The sequence below is a fragment of the Dermatophagoides pteronyssinus genome, unplaced genomic scaffold (genome assembly GCF_027571235.1).
Source record: "Dermatophagoides pteronyssinus isolate colony J.1.1.1.1 unplaced genomic scaffold, Derpt_VIB-CSIC_2022.12 sq0002, whole genome shotgun sequence".
In the NCBI taxonomy this organism is placed as follows: Eukaryota; Metazoa; Arthropoda; class Arachnida; order Sarcoptiformes; family Pyroglyphidae; genus Dermatophagoides; species Dermatophagoides pteronyssinus.
The window spans coordinates 1942055-1960640 of record NW_027461526.1 but is presented as its reverse complement, the minus strand read 5'-3'; the positions used below and the strand labels follow the sequence as shown (position 1 = coordinate 1960640).

Below are 18586 nucleotides of genomic sequence, written 5' to 3'. Positions count from 1 at the left end.
CTCCTTAAAATATGTAAAGATTTGTAACCTTATCAAATCTAATGACACTTCATTAGAATAAATCATTTTCATCATTCCAAGGAAAGATTAACCATTTAGAAATCATAATTTTCTGACTTTTTAAAAATAATTCTTTTTTGTCTTTTGTTTAGCTTAAAGATAAAAATGAAACACATTTCCGCCGGACGTATTCGAAGGTGTGAATGGATGAAAAACGATTTTTTTATTCGATTTTATTTCACACACACAGTTATACAAGAAAAAAAGGTAAAAACCATTCAAATGAAAAGCAAAAAAAAAAAAAAAAAAAATGAGAAATCTGTAAAAATTAAACGACACGAGAATAAATGATGAAAAAGAGAACAGAAAGAGATGCGGTTCTCAATTTTTTTTTCTAATTCTATCTTGCTCCATCTCTTCCAAACACACAAAAAAATAAAGCCACAATAAAACCGCTGATCGGACAAAGAATTGAAGTGGAACTATTGAGAGAATATTTTTATTTTGTCTCAATGTAAGTAAAATCTTAATTTTACTTATTGTGCGTGAGCAAAAAAAAAGTGAAAAGCCATCAAGTCGTGGATCGACAAAAGAAAGCAAAAAAGAAATAGAAAAATCTGTAGACTAATTCATTAAAACTAACCTAAACTGAAAATGAGATAGAATAGTCGATCCGTCGTCAGTCGGTATTCGTGTTTGGGGTAAGCTAAACAATCAATCCGGCTACAATATATACATTATATAATACAGAATTGAATCGACGAAACAAAACCAAGACCGTTTTTTCTTTTAATTTTTTTGTCGTTCAATTTTGGGAAAATCAAAGATCGAGAGAAAACGAAAAAATAGTTACAATTGCTTCTATTCGAAATAGGAAAAAAAAACGTTAAATTTATAAATCCAAATAATGATGAAGATGATGACAATGGTTAAGGCGTCAATTGAATGAGTACGAAGCAAAAAAAAAAACGATCCTGGAAATCAATTTTACCAAACACCCTGACACACACACACAAAAAATAGAGACATGAATACATAGTAAGATCCAATTTTCTTTTTTTTGTCAATTACTATAACTGTTTTTGATTTCTTCATTGGTACATTTTATTCTCTAACACATTGGCTCATTTTGTTATTGTGAATGCCTCTCATATATATGAGATTTCTGATGATATTGATTGGAACAAATTTGCAACTTGCAATTAGTTACTAATGTGTCGTTGACACATCACATTTATCTCAATAATAATATATAGAAATTTTTTTATATTATTAATGACTGCCCCACCAAAACCATCATCATCATCATCATCATTCCGGTTGATGCATATTACCAACAAATAAATTAAGTTGAAACGTATCAAATCAAATGATTCTCCAAGTTGTTCTTATTCATTCAATATCATCATCCTAATCATCATCATCATCATCATCGTTGTGAATTCACAACTGCAATTGAGGACAAAGAAGAAAAAATATCTTTGTTATATTCATCATCATCATGATTGTAAATACATGCAAACAACTAATCTTCATGAAGACAACGAACAAACGAACAATAATGATGATGATGTGATTGGGATGGTTAAAGATGACACTCATCTACGAACAAGATCAACGACAACATTAACAACAAAAGAAAAAAAAAGAAAATCATAGTCAATTGATCATAAGGAATAATTTGATTGAATGTCAATTGTAAGCCAAATGTGTTAAATGTTATTAAGAATATTAATTATGTTCAATGATGATGATGATTACCAATCATTATCAACACACCATAATCAATCTATTGATAATGATAATGATCATTACCATTAGCCCCTTTAAAATAACGATAATAATAAATTAGCAACATCCATGAGCCATCAACAACATTATAAATACCTTCAATTGGATGAACCGAAAAAGAAATTTTTATTTACATGTATACATTAATTTTAGATGTTAATTTGATGCGAAATTAATTATACTCAAATTCAGTAGTAGTAGTTATTATTTAAACTAGGGCTAGGTCTATTGTTAGCTTATAATGATGAGAGAGAAACAAATATAGATTCTGATCAACTGAAAAATACCAATCAATACAATTTTTTTTTTTTTTTTTTTTGGTAACGAAAAAATGCGATTTTTCCTTCATCATTCTACCGATCGATCGATTAGAATGCATTGACTTTTTTAAAAAAATAATTCTGATTATGATGATGATGATCCAATTCGTCAAAAATCCAGTCAATCATTATCACTGATAATGTACGAGGTAATTTTTTTCAATTTAAATTTTGTTCAAATTTAAAATATTTTCTGTTTTTTGTTTCTTTTGAAAAAAGACTGTCCAACTGCTTTGTTCTGGTTTTTATTGCCAAGTATAAGAAATATTAGAAAAGAAAAATAAACAAATATCTGGAAGAATGGAACGGAATTTATTTGTTCGGATTTTTTCTCTTGGCCACAAATCAATGAATATTTTATACACATAAATGGTCCACATATAAAAATGACTTGCGGCATGCCGATTGAATTCGTCCTCTTTCCTTTTATTCTAAAACATCGATAATCTAATCCAGAATAATGAAAATAAAAAGAATTTTTCATGACAAGAAAAATAAAATTTAAATTCGATTCCATAAAAGAAAAAAAGTAGAAAAAATGAAATGAAGCAAAAAAAATGAAATAAATTCTTCAAGTGGTCAAAATATACATTGACGACGACGGGGCTACAAATATATATATTGCTATGGGCAATTCCAATTGAGATTTTATTTCTGGTAGAAATTGGACAAGGCAATTGAAATTGTCATCGAATGAGCAAAGAATTCTTTCTTTCTCTTTCTTTTTTTTTCTTTATTGGTCATTTCAATATTGAATTGTTCGAGTGAAAATAATAATAATAATCACAATAGTTATAGAATTTAACGAGTAGGCGGGCAGGAAAATTGTAAAAAAAGAAATTGAAATTTTTATTTTTTGCTTATAAACTAGCCATTAATGTTTGTTTTTTTCATTTGAGTGAGATGAAAAAATGATGCGGTAGTTTCTTTATCAGAGAATCGATGGGATGAAAATGTTTATTTTATTCAGTCATAGTAAATAAGTTTAAGCTAAGATGAGATTTGAAAAACGACAAAAAAAATTAATTAAAAAACAAAAAGAATAAGAGATTAAAAAGAAAAGGGGTTTTTTGAGCAAATAAAAGATACGAAAAAATTCCATTTCAACCCTTTCACTTCCTCTCAGTTTACGCATAACCCTATTAAACATTAAAACACATATAAATTCGATAGATTTGTTCAATATCGATAGACAACATTATGGATATCAAGAAAAAAATATAATTGCTCTAAAATGGCTTTTTTTCTTCAATTCCCTCTACATGTTTTTTTCCTCCATTTTTTTTGTGTGCGATTGAGTTGAAAAAATTCTTCTTCATCAGCCTCAATGATACTTTGGTTCGCATGGATGAGGCTTAAATTTAATTTGAATATTAGATGCTTGTTTTTCTATGGGAAATATTTATTGAATTATATATATTTTTGGACCATGGATGTATGTATAATCATTATGCACGAGAGTCGAATGGAAAAAAAATTCGGCCAATAGCTACTTGAGCTACTTTACTTGCTGTTGTAAAAAAAGAGAGAGAAAGAAAAGATATACTGCCTAACCAGCCGATCATCAAATGCATCAAGCAGTTTCTCTCATTTTTTTCAATTTCAATGTCTCAAAATACATTAAACAACGATGGGTAGCTATAGTTTGTTTTGTCGGTTATGTTCAAGTGAGAACATGACCACAAATTCAAAAACATGCTCGGTGGTATTATTTGTTTGTGCGTATGATAGATATTAATTCATAATTTACATTCGATGGACACGCTCATTGGCATATTATTATATAATCCATAATAGTTAAATATATGCAATATTCTTTTCTAATACAATAATATTCAAAACTATGTTTTTCTGTTACAAATAATCAAAATAAGAATTTTTTCGTCGTTGTTGTTTAATATATTGAATCCCAACATCGGTATTAAACAGAATAGAATAGGAAAAACAAAAGATTAGAAAAGAAAAACGCCAAAAGGCATCTAATTCATTCATTCATTTGGATAAAAATGCTTTATTCCTTATAGCTATTCTATAGTATGATGTGATCACATGATGCTCAAAATTGAATGGATGATGAATTTGGAAAAATGGATTTGTAAAATGATTATCGTCATCATGATTATTTGAAGTACGGATGGAAAGAGGAATGTAATAGCATACACATTGTTCAATAATCATTTTGAAGTGCCATCCCTACTCTAATTGTCATCATTTGCCCCCATCCATTCCTTGCAAAAAAAACTATTCAAACTAAAAAGATTGGTCAAACAGAAGAATACTCAACACATAGCATTGATGAAATAAAATCTACTTTAGAATTAGAATCACAAATATAGAGTTGCCACTTCTATACCATCCGTTTATATTCACATGCACACACATATAGACATTTTTTTATTTTTTCGCTAATCTTTACGTTGAAGCAAGAAGCACGATGATGATGATTATTATTATTATGATTATGATGATGATGATTTGGAAAAATAAAACGAAACCATATAAGCGGATTATCATCACGGTCCGACATTATCATCATCATCATCGTCATCATTCGAATTGGAACTCGATTTCGAATCTTTTTCATTTCTTTGTCTTTTTCAAACTTAAACTTGTTAGCCAAGTTGGATGAAAAAAGAAAGAAAAATTCATCCAATAATGTTCATGTTGATTAGGATTCGGGTTTCGTGTACTACCGTTTGTAAAATCGGATCGAGGAAAAGAAAAGTAACAAAGCTGCCAATTCTGTATGAATCTGAAACCAAATTTATCAACATCATGAATCTAACTTTTTATTTCCGATTATTTAGTGAATATATTTCTCGTTTCGTTTTTATTTTTCTTCATATATAAATCCAGCATAATAATAATAATAATTCCAAAATAGCTTAACATGACCAATATAAATTAAGACTTTTTATTCTAAAGACATTCACAACAACAACAAAGATTTGATCCTAAATCCATCAAATAATAATAATAATAATAATAGGCCGAAAGTTAGTGATTGACCGAGTGAAAAAAAGAGAGAATTTTTTAAAAAGTCTATAATGGTGATCAATATAAGCGAGAAATAACTTTTTTTTCGGGCAAAGGATTTTCGAATGAGAAGCAAATTCTCTTTTTATTTTGTGTAACCCCGAAAGTTAACCGAAATTATCTTTAATGCTGTTTTTATTTCATTTTTATTTGCTCATACTCATTCATCGATGATAATAATGGTGACAAAATGAAATGACGAAGATCAATTTGTAATGACCATAATACTTCATACATACACACAAACTCACACATGAAAGGATCATCCTATATCATCTTATATTGATTGTCGTACATTTATTATACAACAATTCGAATCGATTTTGAAAAATACGATTTGTACCATTTCCCACCGTCACTACCATTTACCACCACCACCGCCACTATCATCATCATCATCATCATCTGCGGTGGATGACCAATTTCATCCAATAATTTTTCACCACTTCTACAGAAACAAAAAATCGAATCGAAATCAAAAGCTAATCTTAAATCCAAAGAAAAAAACTATTCCTTAAATATATAATGGATAATAATAAATCTAGTCCTACTTTTCTTTTTTTCCTTAATATTTTTTTTTTTTTTTTTTTTTGAATGACTTGTTTGCTTTTCTTTTCTTTTTTTCCGACTGCATGTTTGGTTTTGCTTCCATCACGAAAATGATTGTGTGTGTTCCTGGAACGTGTATGTATAGTCTTTAATTCTCAACTACTGTCCCAATATGTATCGTGATTCGTTTGTCGTTCACTTTTTTTGTTGGTTGGTTAAGTTTCAATTCATTTTTTCTGGAATAGATGAAAAACAAACGAATAATCATCGGTAGTATATACCACAACAGGATTCAAATAGGATTTTATTTTTTTGGGCAGAAGCATTGTCAAATAACATACACACAATCTCACTAGAGACAAAACGGATGGATGAATGAATGGACTAAGGCGAATGAACCAAAACAGAAGATATAGTGAATGAGATCGAATGAACAAAATCCAACTAATAATCATTGGTGTTAGTGTTAGCACCGGGGAGATAAAATATACAGCGAACGAAGGAAAAAAGAAAGAAGGAAAAAAAATTTTAGACAGCAGGATTCATGATTTTTTTCTGATATGAAAAAACGAATGTGAATGGTGACAATAGTTTGAAATCTGCTATAGAAAATTCTATGGAGAAAGATAGAGGGGATAAAAATGAACTTTGGGTTTAACCAATCTAGAATTTTAGGGATATATACACAAAAACACACAATTATCAAACGTAAACATTATGGTGAGAGTATAATGCTAGAAAAGAGCATGAGAAGGGACAAGGCCGATTCAAGGCACACATATACATTAGAAGCTAATCTATCCTATCTATCCATCCGAATCATCCACCACGTTAAGCTGATGTTCTGTCATTTTGAATGCTGCTTCTTCTAATTTTATTTCAAAACGATTCGAAGATCATTTGTTTCGTTTATTTCTAGTGTGATGTTTGTTTGATTCCTAGCTGTGTTTTTTTTCGTTGTTATTGGTTTGCCTGTGAATATCTTTTGAATTGGATGTTGAATTGTCAATTTTTTTCAAATTATATTCAATGTGAGTAGAATAATGGGAGATGGGAAGGCAATGAAAATGAAAGACAAGCTCAAAAACCATGGATGAGATAGAAAAATCATGGGGAAAAAATCGGGCTAAATCAGCTTAATACTCGAACCGATGATGAGAACTGAAGAGACCAAATACTATAGTATTAATATTTTTTGTTTTCATTTTAAAATGTGAATGTGAAAGATGCATCCAGATCATGAGGATCATGAGCAGCAGAATCGAGATAATAATAATAAAAGCTTCTAGTTCAATTTAAAACTAATTCCAAAAAACGAAACAAAAAAAAACTAGAAATGAAACCGACCGACAAACAACAATACGAAAGAAGTGATGAGAGGCAAAAAACAACAACAACAACCAACTTTTCATTTTGGCCTCAATGGATACATAGGTTGGTTTCAGGATGAAGCACATGGATAAAGCTTTTCTCTCTCTCTCTTTCTCTATCTCATTCACTCTTGCCTACCAGAATTCGAGAATTTTTTTTAATATCATCCTAGAAATGAGATATCATGAAAAGTGTAGAGAGAAGCTTAACAATATTCGTTCACTCTTTTCTTCATTTTACTGGTTATTATTAATGCTATAGATGGGTCTTTTTTCGAGCCCATGAAATACAATAATAATAATACAGTAACAAATAATAACAACAACAACACAAAATAAAGATAAAAAGAGTTTTTTTAATGAAAAATAATAATAATAATAAATTGTAAAATAAATTCACCGAGCGCTTAATCCGTATTTGTGTATATATGAGAAAAAGAGAGGTATGGATAGAGATTCAAGAGACAAGATAGCATCATGATCATCATGAGCAGCTTATATATGCCTAATGATGATGAGCATGATTGAAACAAATGGCCAACACAATAACAACAACAGCAGCAATCTGGCCCTTTATCCCGGTTTGTCGATATATAGAGGATGAGAAACAATAATTATAAGGAAAAAATTCCAATGTAAAACCAATTTTTATATTTTGATCATAAAGTGACAACAAAGACAATGGATAAAATAAAAGTACGGCTAAAATGTCAAAATTATAGTTAGTTTTTACATTCGTCAATGCTAATCTGGGACTTATTCTTTTTTTTGTTGTTGATGTTATTGCTGCTTCGTTTTGGTTGATATCCTTCGAGATAATTCGCATTTGCACCAAAAAGCATTAATAAAAGAGAAGAGGGAGATGGTCCATGAATTTTGAATGGAGTTACAAAAATCCCCATAGAATGCATTAGCCGCTTTTTAGTAAAAGGAAAATTGACAGGAGGAAAAAATTTGAGTAAAAGATCTGAATTAGATCTAGCTATATCCATCAGCTTTTTGATGCTACTGCTGCTAATCTGTTTTCGATTCGATTTGCTCGACTCCTGCTTTTTCCCTATGGACGGATATGACTGGGATAGATGAGATGCAGCTGTTGTTGTTGTTGTTGTATAGCCGATATATGATGCCTGTGTTTGACGATGATGGCTAAGCCGCTCATACTAAAACCATCTCTCTCTTTGTAAATGTCGTAGAGAATGTTCAAATAAAAGGGCTAAAAAGCGCATGCAGGCCATCTGATATCATCCCGGTTTTAACGATTCAATGCTGGACACACACACATATATACAAAATGGAGGGGATGAGGATAACCTTAGAATTTTAGAAATACTCAAATCTTTATTACGACTTATGAAACTTAACAGGCAACCAATATAGCATAGATAAACACATATAATTAACTGATTGTGAACACCACACACATGAATAGGAAGGATAGATGCAGATTTTTTGTTAATGGAAAAAATAGATTTATTTACTTTCTATATAATCATTCTGAATGGATAAATAAAATCGATAATAAAAAGATTCAAAGAAAAAACACATTTCTCAACGATTTGTTAATATTTGAATGAAAGTAATATCCAGAATTCAAATGTAAGAATAATAAAAATATTTTCAATACGCATGTGTATCAAAAAAAAGAAAAAGAAAAAATCATTATCATCACCATCAGTCAATTTCTATAGAATGGATTAACGAAAATCTAACCAGTCATCATTTTTTCTGCTTTTTGGGACAATACATCATCACACTTATAAAAATGAAAGTAGCACACAAACAAACAGAAAAAAATGGTCTATATATAATGGACAGCAAAAAAACAAAGATGGAAATAAAAATAAGATCGATTAAGTATATCCTGTGTGTATATGTAAGACCATTCATCTTTTTTTCACTTTGAAAAAAACTAACCAGCCAAAATTTGCTTACTAAAAGAGTTTTTTTTTGTTTCATGCTATTCAAGGTACTCTGAAATATTCTTATTACCGTTAAGAACGAAATTCCAATCAATGGATTCAGTAATGTTTTTCCTATTATGATGCTCAAAGAGATTTAGAAAATTCAAAACAAAAATCTAATGGCTTATTCAAGGTAAAACAAAAAAAACAGCATTTTTCATTTAATTCCAATAAGATTGCATTATCTTTTTCAATGATCTCAATGAATTATGTGTGAAAAAAATTTTTCTTTAACTCATTCAACAACGAAACAAAAATGATTATTTATTTAGTTGATAGATATTTAATTTATCTATAATTGTTAGCAACCTGACTCTTTAATGAATTTTTTTTTCATCGAAGAATAAATTGCTTTCCTATCATCAGGTTTGAAAAAAAAGAAAAACATGAAAATCTATCCATCTTTTCAATGGGGGATATCATAATCATGTTGAGAATCAGCATGGAGAAGGAGATAAAAACATTATCAACATGCTTGGCAAAGACATTTAGATTAAAATTAAATTTTCTCTTTTTTTTTGGTTTTAGCCTCGCTGAATGGATGATTTGCAAGCACAAAAAAAACCGAAAGTGGTTAATTCTTCTTAATCTTATGAAATTATCATTTCAGCCATTTTCCATGATGATGATCATGTTTTTTTTCGTTTGTTTTCAAAAGTTTAAAAACGTCATTTAGCTTATTTCGTTATCGCTATCGCAGCCAATTTTCTTGTTGTCGTTGTTATTGTTGTTGTGCGTAAAAAACCAAAATTTTTTCACTTAAAGCCTCACGAGACGATAACCAATTTTAGGAGATTTATGGGATTGATTTTTCGAGAATGAAAGAACGAAAGAAAAAATAAATGCTAAAACTAAACTTGATTTAATCAAAACATATGCAAAAAAATGCCATAAGAAAAAGATATAGAATTTTTTTCTTCTTTTGTTGCTGCTTCTTCAAAGAAAAACATTATTATTATTATTATGAGGGTTAGGCTAGTAATCAAGCTGTTAATAAAATTACAACAACGAAATGAAATGAAAGAAAAAACATTCAATACAAGGTCAGGGCTACTAACTAAACATGCCAGAAAATAATGAAAAAATCCTTGTCATTTTATTCGATTTTTGTTCATTTTATTTTTTTTAGATATACACACACACATTTTTTTGGATAGAAGATTAGCGAGCTTAGCTTTTCTTTCTTCGTTTTTTTTTTTTTTGGTTGATAAAACCAAAAAATAAGAGATTTGCAAATAATCAATAGCAACAACAACAACGAAATACTACATCTAAACTAAAAATATGGTGGCCAAATATTAATGCGACGACGATTTAAGATTAGCTGTGCTTAAATGATATGGTCTGTCATCATTATTTTTATATGGCAAAAATAAAATAAAAAATCTAATCTTGTAAATGATGAACAAACAACGACCACTATTCGGCTGTTGGTCGAATGAGTGAATAAAAAAAACGGATGACATTGAAATTGTTTTTTTTTGATTACAATAAAAATGGCTAGCTTTTGCTTCAATGGAATTGGATTCAACAAAAAAATAAAAACCCAGAATTAATATTTGTGTTTAAAGGGAAATATTTCTTACATACAAACTCACACTCAAAAACATGGGCAAAGTTTATGAGAATTTGTGATTTTTGATGGATAAAGAGAGAAAGAGATCATCATAAGATTGATATGAAACAACAAACCAATGATTTATTCTTCAAATCTCATAATAAAAAATTTTTTTTGATGTTGTCCGTATTCATTTCAAATACATGTATGATTTTTTCCTTCGGTTAAGCTATCATTTTATCATCACCATCTTCATCATTATCCGAATCAAATATATAATCAACCGAATCAAATATTTCAAGTGAAAGTCACAATTCAATAACGAACATTAAATGATGATAATGAGGGAAAAACAGCTGGTGACTATAGACTAAACCATTTTCATACAATAATCCCTTCTTCTTCATTTTTTTGCGTTCATTACATCATTATCATTATCATCATCAGGCCATTTATGACATAGGTTAATTGGACTTTGTCTCGAAACAAGAATCTTGTTCTGTCCTTTTTCATTTGTAAATATGTTTTTCGGTTTAAGGGTAGTAAAGAAAAAAAAATGGATATCAAATCAACGACCGTGTCGATCTTTCTTTCATTCTTTTTTTTAGAATTTCGTGGACATAAAATTCAAATGTTATTTGTTAGAAAAAAAACTGAATCTCAAAATGTCCCAAATACTTATCTAAGTATATACGAATGGCAACAAGTGTACCAATGATTATCAACAAACTACCTATACAAATAAGAAAAAAATCTGTTTTCTTTATCGTTCAACCAAACTATGGACAAGATCATGATTTCTATTTTCGGTGTTTTTTCTATCAAATACAAACAAAAAACAGAAATCGATTTTAGCATCCATAATAACTGATGATCACGTGTGGCCATACTTGATATAATCGTATGGTATACAATAAAGTCATTATCGACTCCGATTTCATTGCCACTTGTGTACTTAGACCAAGAATATCATAACACACAAATATTTAGTAAACAAAAGCAAACCATTATGCAATAATAAATTTATTTAATATCATCAAATGTATTAGTTCATCATTTTTAGACATAAATCAACAATAATAAATATATTTATTTTATTCTACATTCATATCAATGCGAGAATGTAGCACCTACCGTTTAGTTGTTGATCACAACTACCCCCATTCGAAGTGCCAATTACATCCTTTATATCGAGTAATTGTGATGCAGCAGCAGCAACAGCAGCCTGTCCAAATGCAGCCGTTAATGATTCATCGCATGCTACGGCCGATGTATCAGGGTTGTTTGTTGTCGAGGTTGTCATTGTCGTTGATGTAGTTGTCGGCGATGTACCATGTTGATGATGTTTTTGCTGATGAATTGGATGATGAAGATGATGTGATAATAAATTTAACCCTGGTGATGATTGATTTGCCGATGATGAAATTGTCGTCGATGATGATGATTGTGGAGCAATATTGACTGACGATGCCGAATTTGATCCGGTTGTTGTACGAATTCCACGTGATTCTGTATCCAGAATAAGTGGCGATCCATTACCAGTACCACTGTTTGTAGCTGCAGCGCCAAGTCCCATGAATAGATTAGCCTTTAAAAACGGAAAAAGAACCATTTAGTTTAAACTGTTTATTTGAAATTGTTTAGTTGAATGGATTTGGAATCCAGCATCAATAAAACAACAATATCGTTTGTGCAAGAATAAAAAAGGCTTGAATATTTTTTTTATATTGTTGCTACCGATGATGATGATGCTGACGAATTGGGCAAATATTTATCAAGAATCAACCAACCAATCAACTAAAGTATACTGACTGTTTGATATTGTCAAGAAAAAATAAATATTCGACAAGCAACAACAACAACAAAACAGCAGCCGAAAATTCGATCAAAAAAAGGCCAAACACATACGCACACAAAACAAACAGACTACGATTCAAGACTTGAAATCACATCCAAAAAAACGGCAATACGGATGCGAATTTATCTTTATGATGAAATACTTAAAAAACTCTATTTTATCGGATAATTGTTTCAATATTTCTTCTATGATTTTACATTCGAAGAAAAATCCATGATTACATCCTATTTAATTATCACAATCAATGAATCAATCAATAGATATCATTGTTGTATGGATTTCATTGAAACAATACACACTTTTTGTCAGGATTATAAATCTAAAATCTAATAATAAAAATGTGAATTTTGAAAGAAAAAAAATTTCCCATATATACAGTATGATTAAATCTCACTCAAGTATAGTCTATTATCAGAAGAAAATATCAATCTTTATTACCCAACACAAAACAGAGTAAGCATCCCAAAACTACTGTATATCATCGAGATGAAATGAATGGTGAAAAAGTAGAAGAAAAAAACCGACCTGATCGACTAACGAAGATTTGAATTGAATAAATTAGATAAAAAAAATTCATGCCTAACTATTTACATATATACTGGTAGCCAATTGCTCTTCAATTATTATCATAATCATTATTATTACTATATGAGAATGATGTATTGAGAGAGAAAGAGAGAGAGAGAGAATGAAAAAAGTCAAATCAAAATGTCCATTCCTTTTGTATGATTTAAGAATTGAATAAGTTAAAGAAAACAAATAATAATGAAAAATTCATGAACCATAATAAATAATATTTCACCAAAAAAAAAGAATATGAAAATCTCATCGACCTTGATCTTGATGTTCTGTTTCACACATGTTGCATACAAATAGATCTGACAGACAACGATGTTTTTTATTATCATTCGACCAAAAGATAAGAATTTTTAACGAAGAAAAAAGAACACAACAAAACAAATCGAAACACGACATAAAATATAAATGATTTGACAACAAAAAACCCAAAAAATATAATAATAAAGAATACAGGTAAATTAAAAGCCCATTCATTCATAAACTATGATGATGACCTATGTTGATCTAACAGCCGAATGATTTTTAACGCAAAAAATGTAATATAAATAAATTTTTTTAATATAAAAAAAAGAAATCTATTTTTCATATAACTAACCAGGCGACAAACATGGTTAATGATAATAATAACAATAATAATGTCGTGCTAAATGGACGATAATTTTATTCATTCATTTATCCATCCATCCATCCATATAACCACACACACACACACACAAAATGAATGAAGCGATTTACCAGAAAAAAAATTTTTAAGGTCGTGAATACTCGAAGGAAAACGGGTACGGTCAATCCGATAGAGAAGAAAAACTACACATAGACATCACGACCAATTCACAATGCAAATGTCATCGGTTTTCATTAATAATGATAATGATGACAACGAAATCATTTGTATTTTTTATTTTTCGGACAAACCTCCGAACAAAGATGAAGACCGATATAAAGAAAAATTGCAATTTTGTAATGCAATTTTAACAATGATCACCCGACCAGGAAAAAAGAAATTGTCTAAGATTTATGAAAATCACATTAAAAAATACGGGTTCATTTTAGCTTTTTCTTGTTACTATCCACTATCATATGGTGGTCATACACTGATTGATTTAAGGAAAAAAGAATGAATAATTGACAATGATGGACAGTCATGGACAGTCATGGTACCGCTATTTTCTTTATCCTTATCCTTTTCTATATCATAATTATCATCATTGTCGTTGTTGATTCAATTTAGATAGAAAATCTAGATATTTCAAGATATGAAACAAAAAACATTTGTAAAGATTATTCAATTAATTTAATTGTGTAATCAATTAATCTGATCCAAGTTAATCTTTAGTTATCTTTGATTATAATTTCATCCATTCTTGTTTATTGTATGAAACAAAAACACAATTCAAATTCAAATAAACAGACAAAAAGGTGATGCCGTGAATTTGTTTGAAAATTTTTCATCAGTAGCTTTCGTCTTTATCTTTCATCTTTCAAAGAACGTAATTATTTGCCCTGTCACTCTCTTTTTTTCCACTTTTGTTCTTTGTTATGTCAAATTGTTTGAAATGAATTTTAAATCATTTTTTCTTTTGTTTGTTTGTATGTGAAGATGTTTTCAGAATCTTTTCCGAATTAAAGGTGATAACTAGGACAACAATAACAATAACAACTATGAAAACCTAGACTAGCTAACAAAACAAAAACAATCCATAAAAATGACTTGGATTCATGCGTATAAGTTTTGTTTTCCAATGAAAATCATGTCGAAAGTAAAAAGGAACGATAGTAAATCCAGTGATTTAAAAAAATAGAGAACGAAAAAATTCCTGTATACACTTGAACAATCAATTTAGACCGTTTTTACTGTCGAATTTTCACTGTTTGTCTGATTTTTTTTTCTTTATTTCAAAATCTTCTAGACAAACATTTCATTTTTTTTCTTTGATTTGCTTTCGATTGTTGACCAAAGAAACCAATGTTGCAGACATTCAGAATTTACGGCTTCTTTTTATTATTATTCAGGGGATTTTATTTTTTCCCCGATTTTTTTTCTCTTAACCAAAATATCTCTGCGATGAATAAAGACCCTAGAATTCTTCAAAGTTTGACTAAAATTATATTGTAGAAAAGATACGATATAACCCTGCTAAAGATGATGAGCTTGAAAGACAGAAAAGAAAAAATGAAATAAAATAAAAACAAGAAATGAAAAGAAAAACTTTAGCCAGATCAAGGGCGGTTGCCATTTATTAACATCAAGAGAATAAGCAAGAGAAAGAGAATTAGAAAACATCTCTCATAAATCTCATCCCATCATATCACTCTTGATCATTTCGGGCCACACTTAACTTGAATTGAACCATTAAAAATGAAAAATAAAATTACCCATATAGCCACCTAGTTGTCAATGGACATCCATCCATTCCATCAGTGATGATGTTGATCCATTGTTTTCAACAACAAAAAAAAAGGTAAACTTGCAGCATATAAGTTTCCCTCTTTTCCCCCCCAAAAAAACAACAAGCATTAGTTGTTTTTTTTTGCATTCACCTTCCTAATAATGATGATGATGATGATGATGATCAAACAAGGGGAAAAAATTCACACCTTGGTCACAAGGTGGAAAAAAACGGGCCATCATCGTGAAAAAAATGTGAATAGCTCAAGCAAGATTATTATTATTATTATTGGTCTTAGTCAGGAAAACAAAAACTTTATCCATTAAAACATTCATTGCATTTCATCAAATCAATTTTGCCAATATAACAAACAAATCTTATTTATCCATTCAAATGTTCGATTATCACACTAAAGCTGTCCAATACATACATTTCATCATTAAATGATGAGTAAATCTCCAAAGAAGAGTCTAACAAAATAAAAAGTGAAAAAAACACCATCATAAAATATCGATCGACATTCCAAGGCTACATAGGTACGCGAGCATATACGTGAAAACAATCAAATAATAATCCAAACACAAGTATTTCCATTGAATCCTGTTTTTTGTTTGTTTGTTTTTCACTTTTGATTTCACTTTTTACTACTATTTATTACTTAATGAAAGAGAAAAAACGGATTATACTTTTCGAATGTAGTCGTCGTCGTTGTTGTAATTGTATTGTTGATTTGTTGAGATTTTGTATTTCCAAGAGAATGATTAATTTTCCTAGTGTAATGATTAATGAATATTATCATCATCATCATCATCATCAACACATTACATACACATGTTTGTAAAAAAAATGAAATCCACACAGCTATATTTTTAGGCTAGTTTAGTTAATATAAAGAGTACGCTAAACTTTTTTATTACAATTTGGATTTTTCTACTATCGCTGACCAAAATTATTGTTTGTGTGTATGTCATAGAGACATTAAACAATCATGATGATGATGAAGATGATTGAAAGGAAACTGACATATACATGGAATAAATAAAAAACCACCTCCCATTCGCAAATTCAATAATTTCAGCTTAATAAACATATTTTACTTGTTTCGTTACATGTATTTTTTTTAGTTTAGTTTTGATTTTATGATAGTGAAAGGTGATCTTTAAATGGAATAAAAATTGAAAGCAGGATAAAAACATGAAATAAAATCAAGGAATAAACGGATGATGATAGAAGAAGAAGAGGAAAAATCACAATTCTTTGCTTAAGCTTGTTCAGCTAACATTTATATTTTCACCATTAACATGATAATTTTCGTTTGAAAAAATGCCCAATATGTTATACAAGCTACAATTGTTATTGTATACAGAAATGAATCATTTTATTTCAATTAGACACACCAAAAAAAAAGATTTGTCTGTACATATCCATGTAGAGAGAAAAAACAAGAAGAATTAGCTCAGCTTTATACCACAATCAAATTTACAATCCTGAATGAGAATGTAAAGGCGATTCATACCTAGATCTTTGGAACCCTGAATAGTGTTTTTTTAAATTCAATCCAACCATCATCATCATCATCATCAGTGCCGACTGAATTCACATTTTTTTTCTGTATTTATGAAAATAATAAGATCGACAATCGGGCGTACACCATGTCACGCAAATTTGCATTCCAATTCGTTCAGTTTTAGTTTTTTTGTTTCTTTTCCTTTTTCAATTTGAGGGGAGAAATTTTCTACATAAAAAAATCTTCACTTCATGACTTTCATCGAACTTGGTTTTTGTCGTCAGTCAGCTATTGAATTAACCTTAACACAAAGAATTATGTAAAAATCAGCAGCCCGATCATCATAACCAATCTTTTTTTTCTTTCCTTCCCATATTCCATATGATGATATGATTGGATCAAATTTGTGAAAATCTTTTTATACAGAAAAAAAGGGAAAGAGAGAAAAAAGATATCATCATTAGATTACCAGCGGTAATTTACCACCTTGTTGATCATCATAATCATCGATTCGGTAAAATGAAAAAAGAAAAAGAAAATTCTTTGGTGAAAATTTTTTTCCTACTTTATAACATTAAGATGATGATGACGATAGAAATGACAAAAATCACTACCAGAGCATAGATATATAGATAATTTTTTTTGTGTGATTGCCAAACCCATCATCCAATGAATGTAAAATCTTCTCATCATCATCTCATCATCATCATCATAATCATCTATTTTTTTCCTCAAAATATTCATCTTTGATGCTTTTTGTGTGTGTGCGAATGTGAGTGTTTGTATGTGTATCATTTATGAGATAACAACAATGACAACCCATTACCATGTAAAGCACATGATGAATGAATATTTTTTTTTCTTTTTAAATTGTCACATTAAAGGGAGGATTTTTCAAATATATTCTTTCATCATCAGGTATACGCCAAATCGGTTTTGATTGTCAAGTGAAAAAAAAACTGTGTTCATCACATCCATGAATTGATTTTATTCATCCCTTTCATTCATATAAAATACTTAGGTGGTTCAATTGTTTTGTTTTCTGTTTTTCTGTCTTTATTCTGATTGTTTATTCTTTTCTATTCTTTTTTGTCAAAGAAAAAAATCTTGACAAATTTAAATCAAATCACCATTTAGTATAAATAGAAATGACAATATAACATGCATCCGATATTCACATACATCAATGGACACTGGTCTCATTTAGTCATTCAACATTGTCAATTTTGTGCCGGTTTATAACAATAGTGTTTTAAATTTTTTTTCTTGCAATTAAATCGTCCTTTTTTTCTTCTATTCAACACTGAATAGTTAAATAAGAATTCAGTCATTCTTTTATTATTATTATTAACTGGTCTGGTTTTCATTGACATTATTCACAACAACATTGTAACATGAATAATAATAACAACAACATTTGATTCAATTGTGATCCTTTTTTTTCATTCTTTTCCAAATAATCAACATTTGACAATTCATGAAAAAAACGAACAAACCATCAGTGATTTTTTGATCATCATCATCATTATGATCATCACCTTAATCATGATGATGACTTTGCCACACAATGCGATTATTACCATGAAAATAAAGAGGTAGTAATAAAAAAAAAGTAATACCAAACTGGTGAAAATCGAATCAAAATCATCATTAAGGTGTGTGTG

General features: G+C 29.4%; 1 protein-coding gene across 2 annotated transcripts in view; it reads right to left on the bottom strand.

Moving 5' to 3' along the window:
* Window positions 1-18586, bottom strand: part of dve (SATB1_N and homeodomain domain-containing protein dve) — a 101881-nt gene that overhangs the window by 66407 nt on the left and 16888 nt on the right. Inside the window, exons 1-2 of one of the 2 annotated variants that reach the window (XM_027342103.2) lie at window positions 12379-12500; window positions 11723-12176 (exon numbers count right to left, since the gene is read on the bottom strand). In XM_027342103.2, coding sequence (XP_027197904.1) covers window positions 11723-12164 — 442 coding nt within the window. In that variant the 5' untranslated portion in view covers window positions 12165-12176; window positions 12379-12500. Of the gene's footprint in view, window positions 1-11722; window positions 12177-12378; window positions 12501-18586 lie in introns of those variants that run through there. The other variant, XM_027342094.2, reaches the window with a different exon arrangement.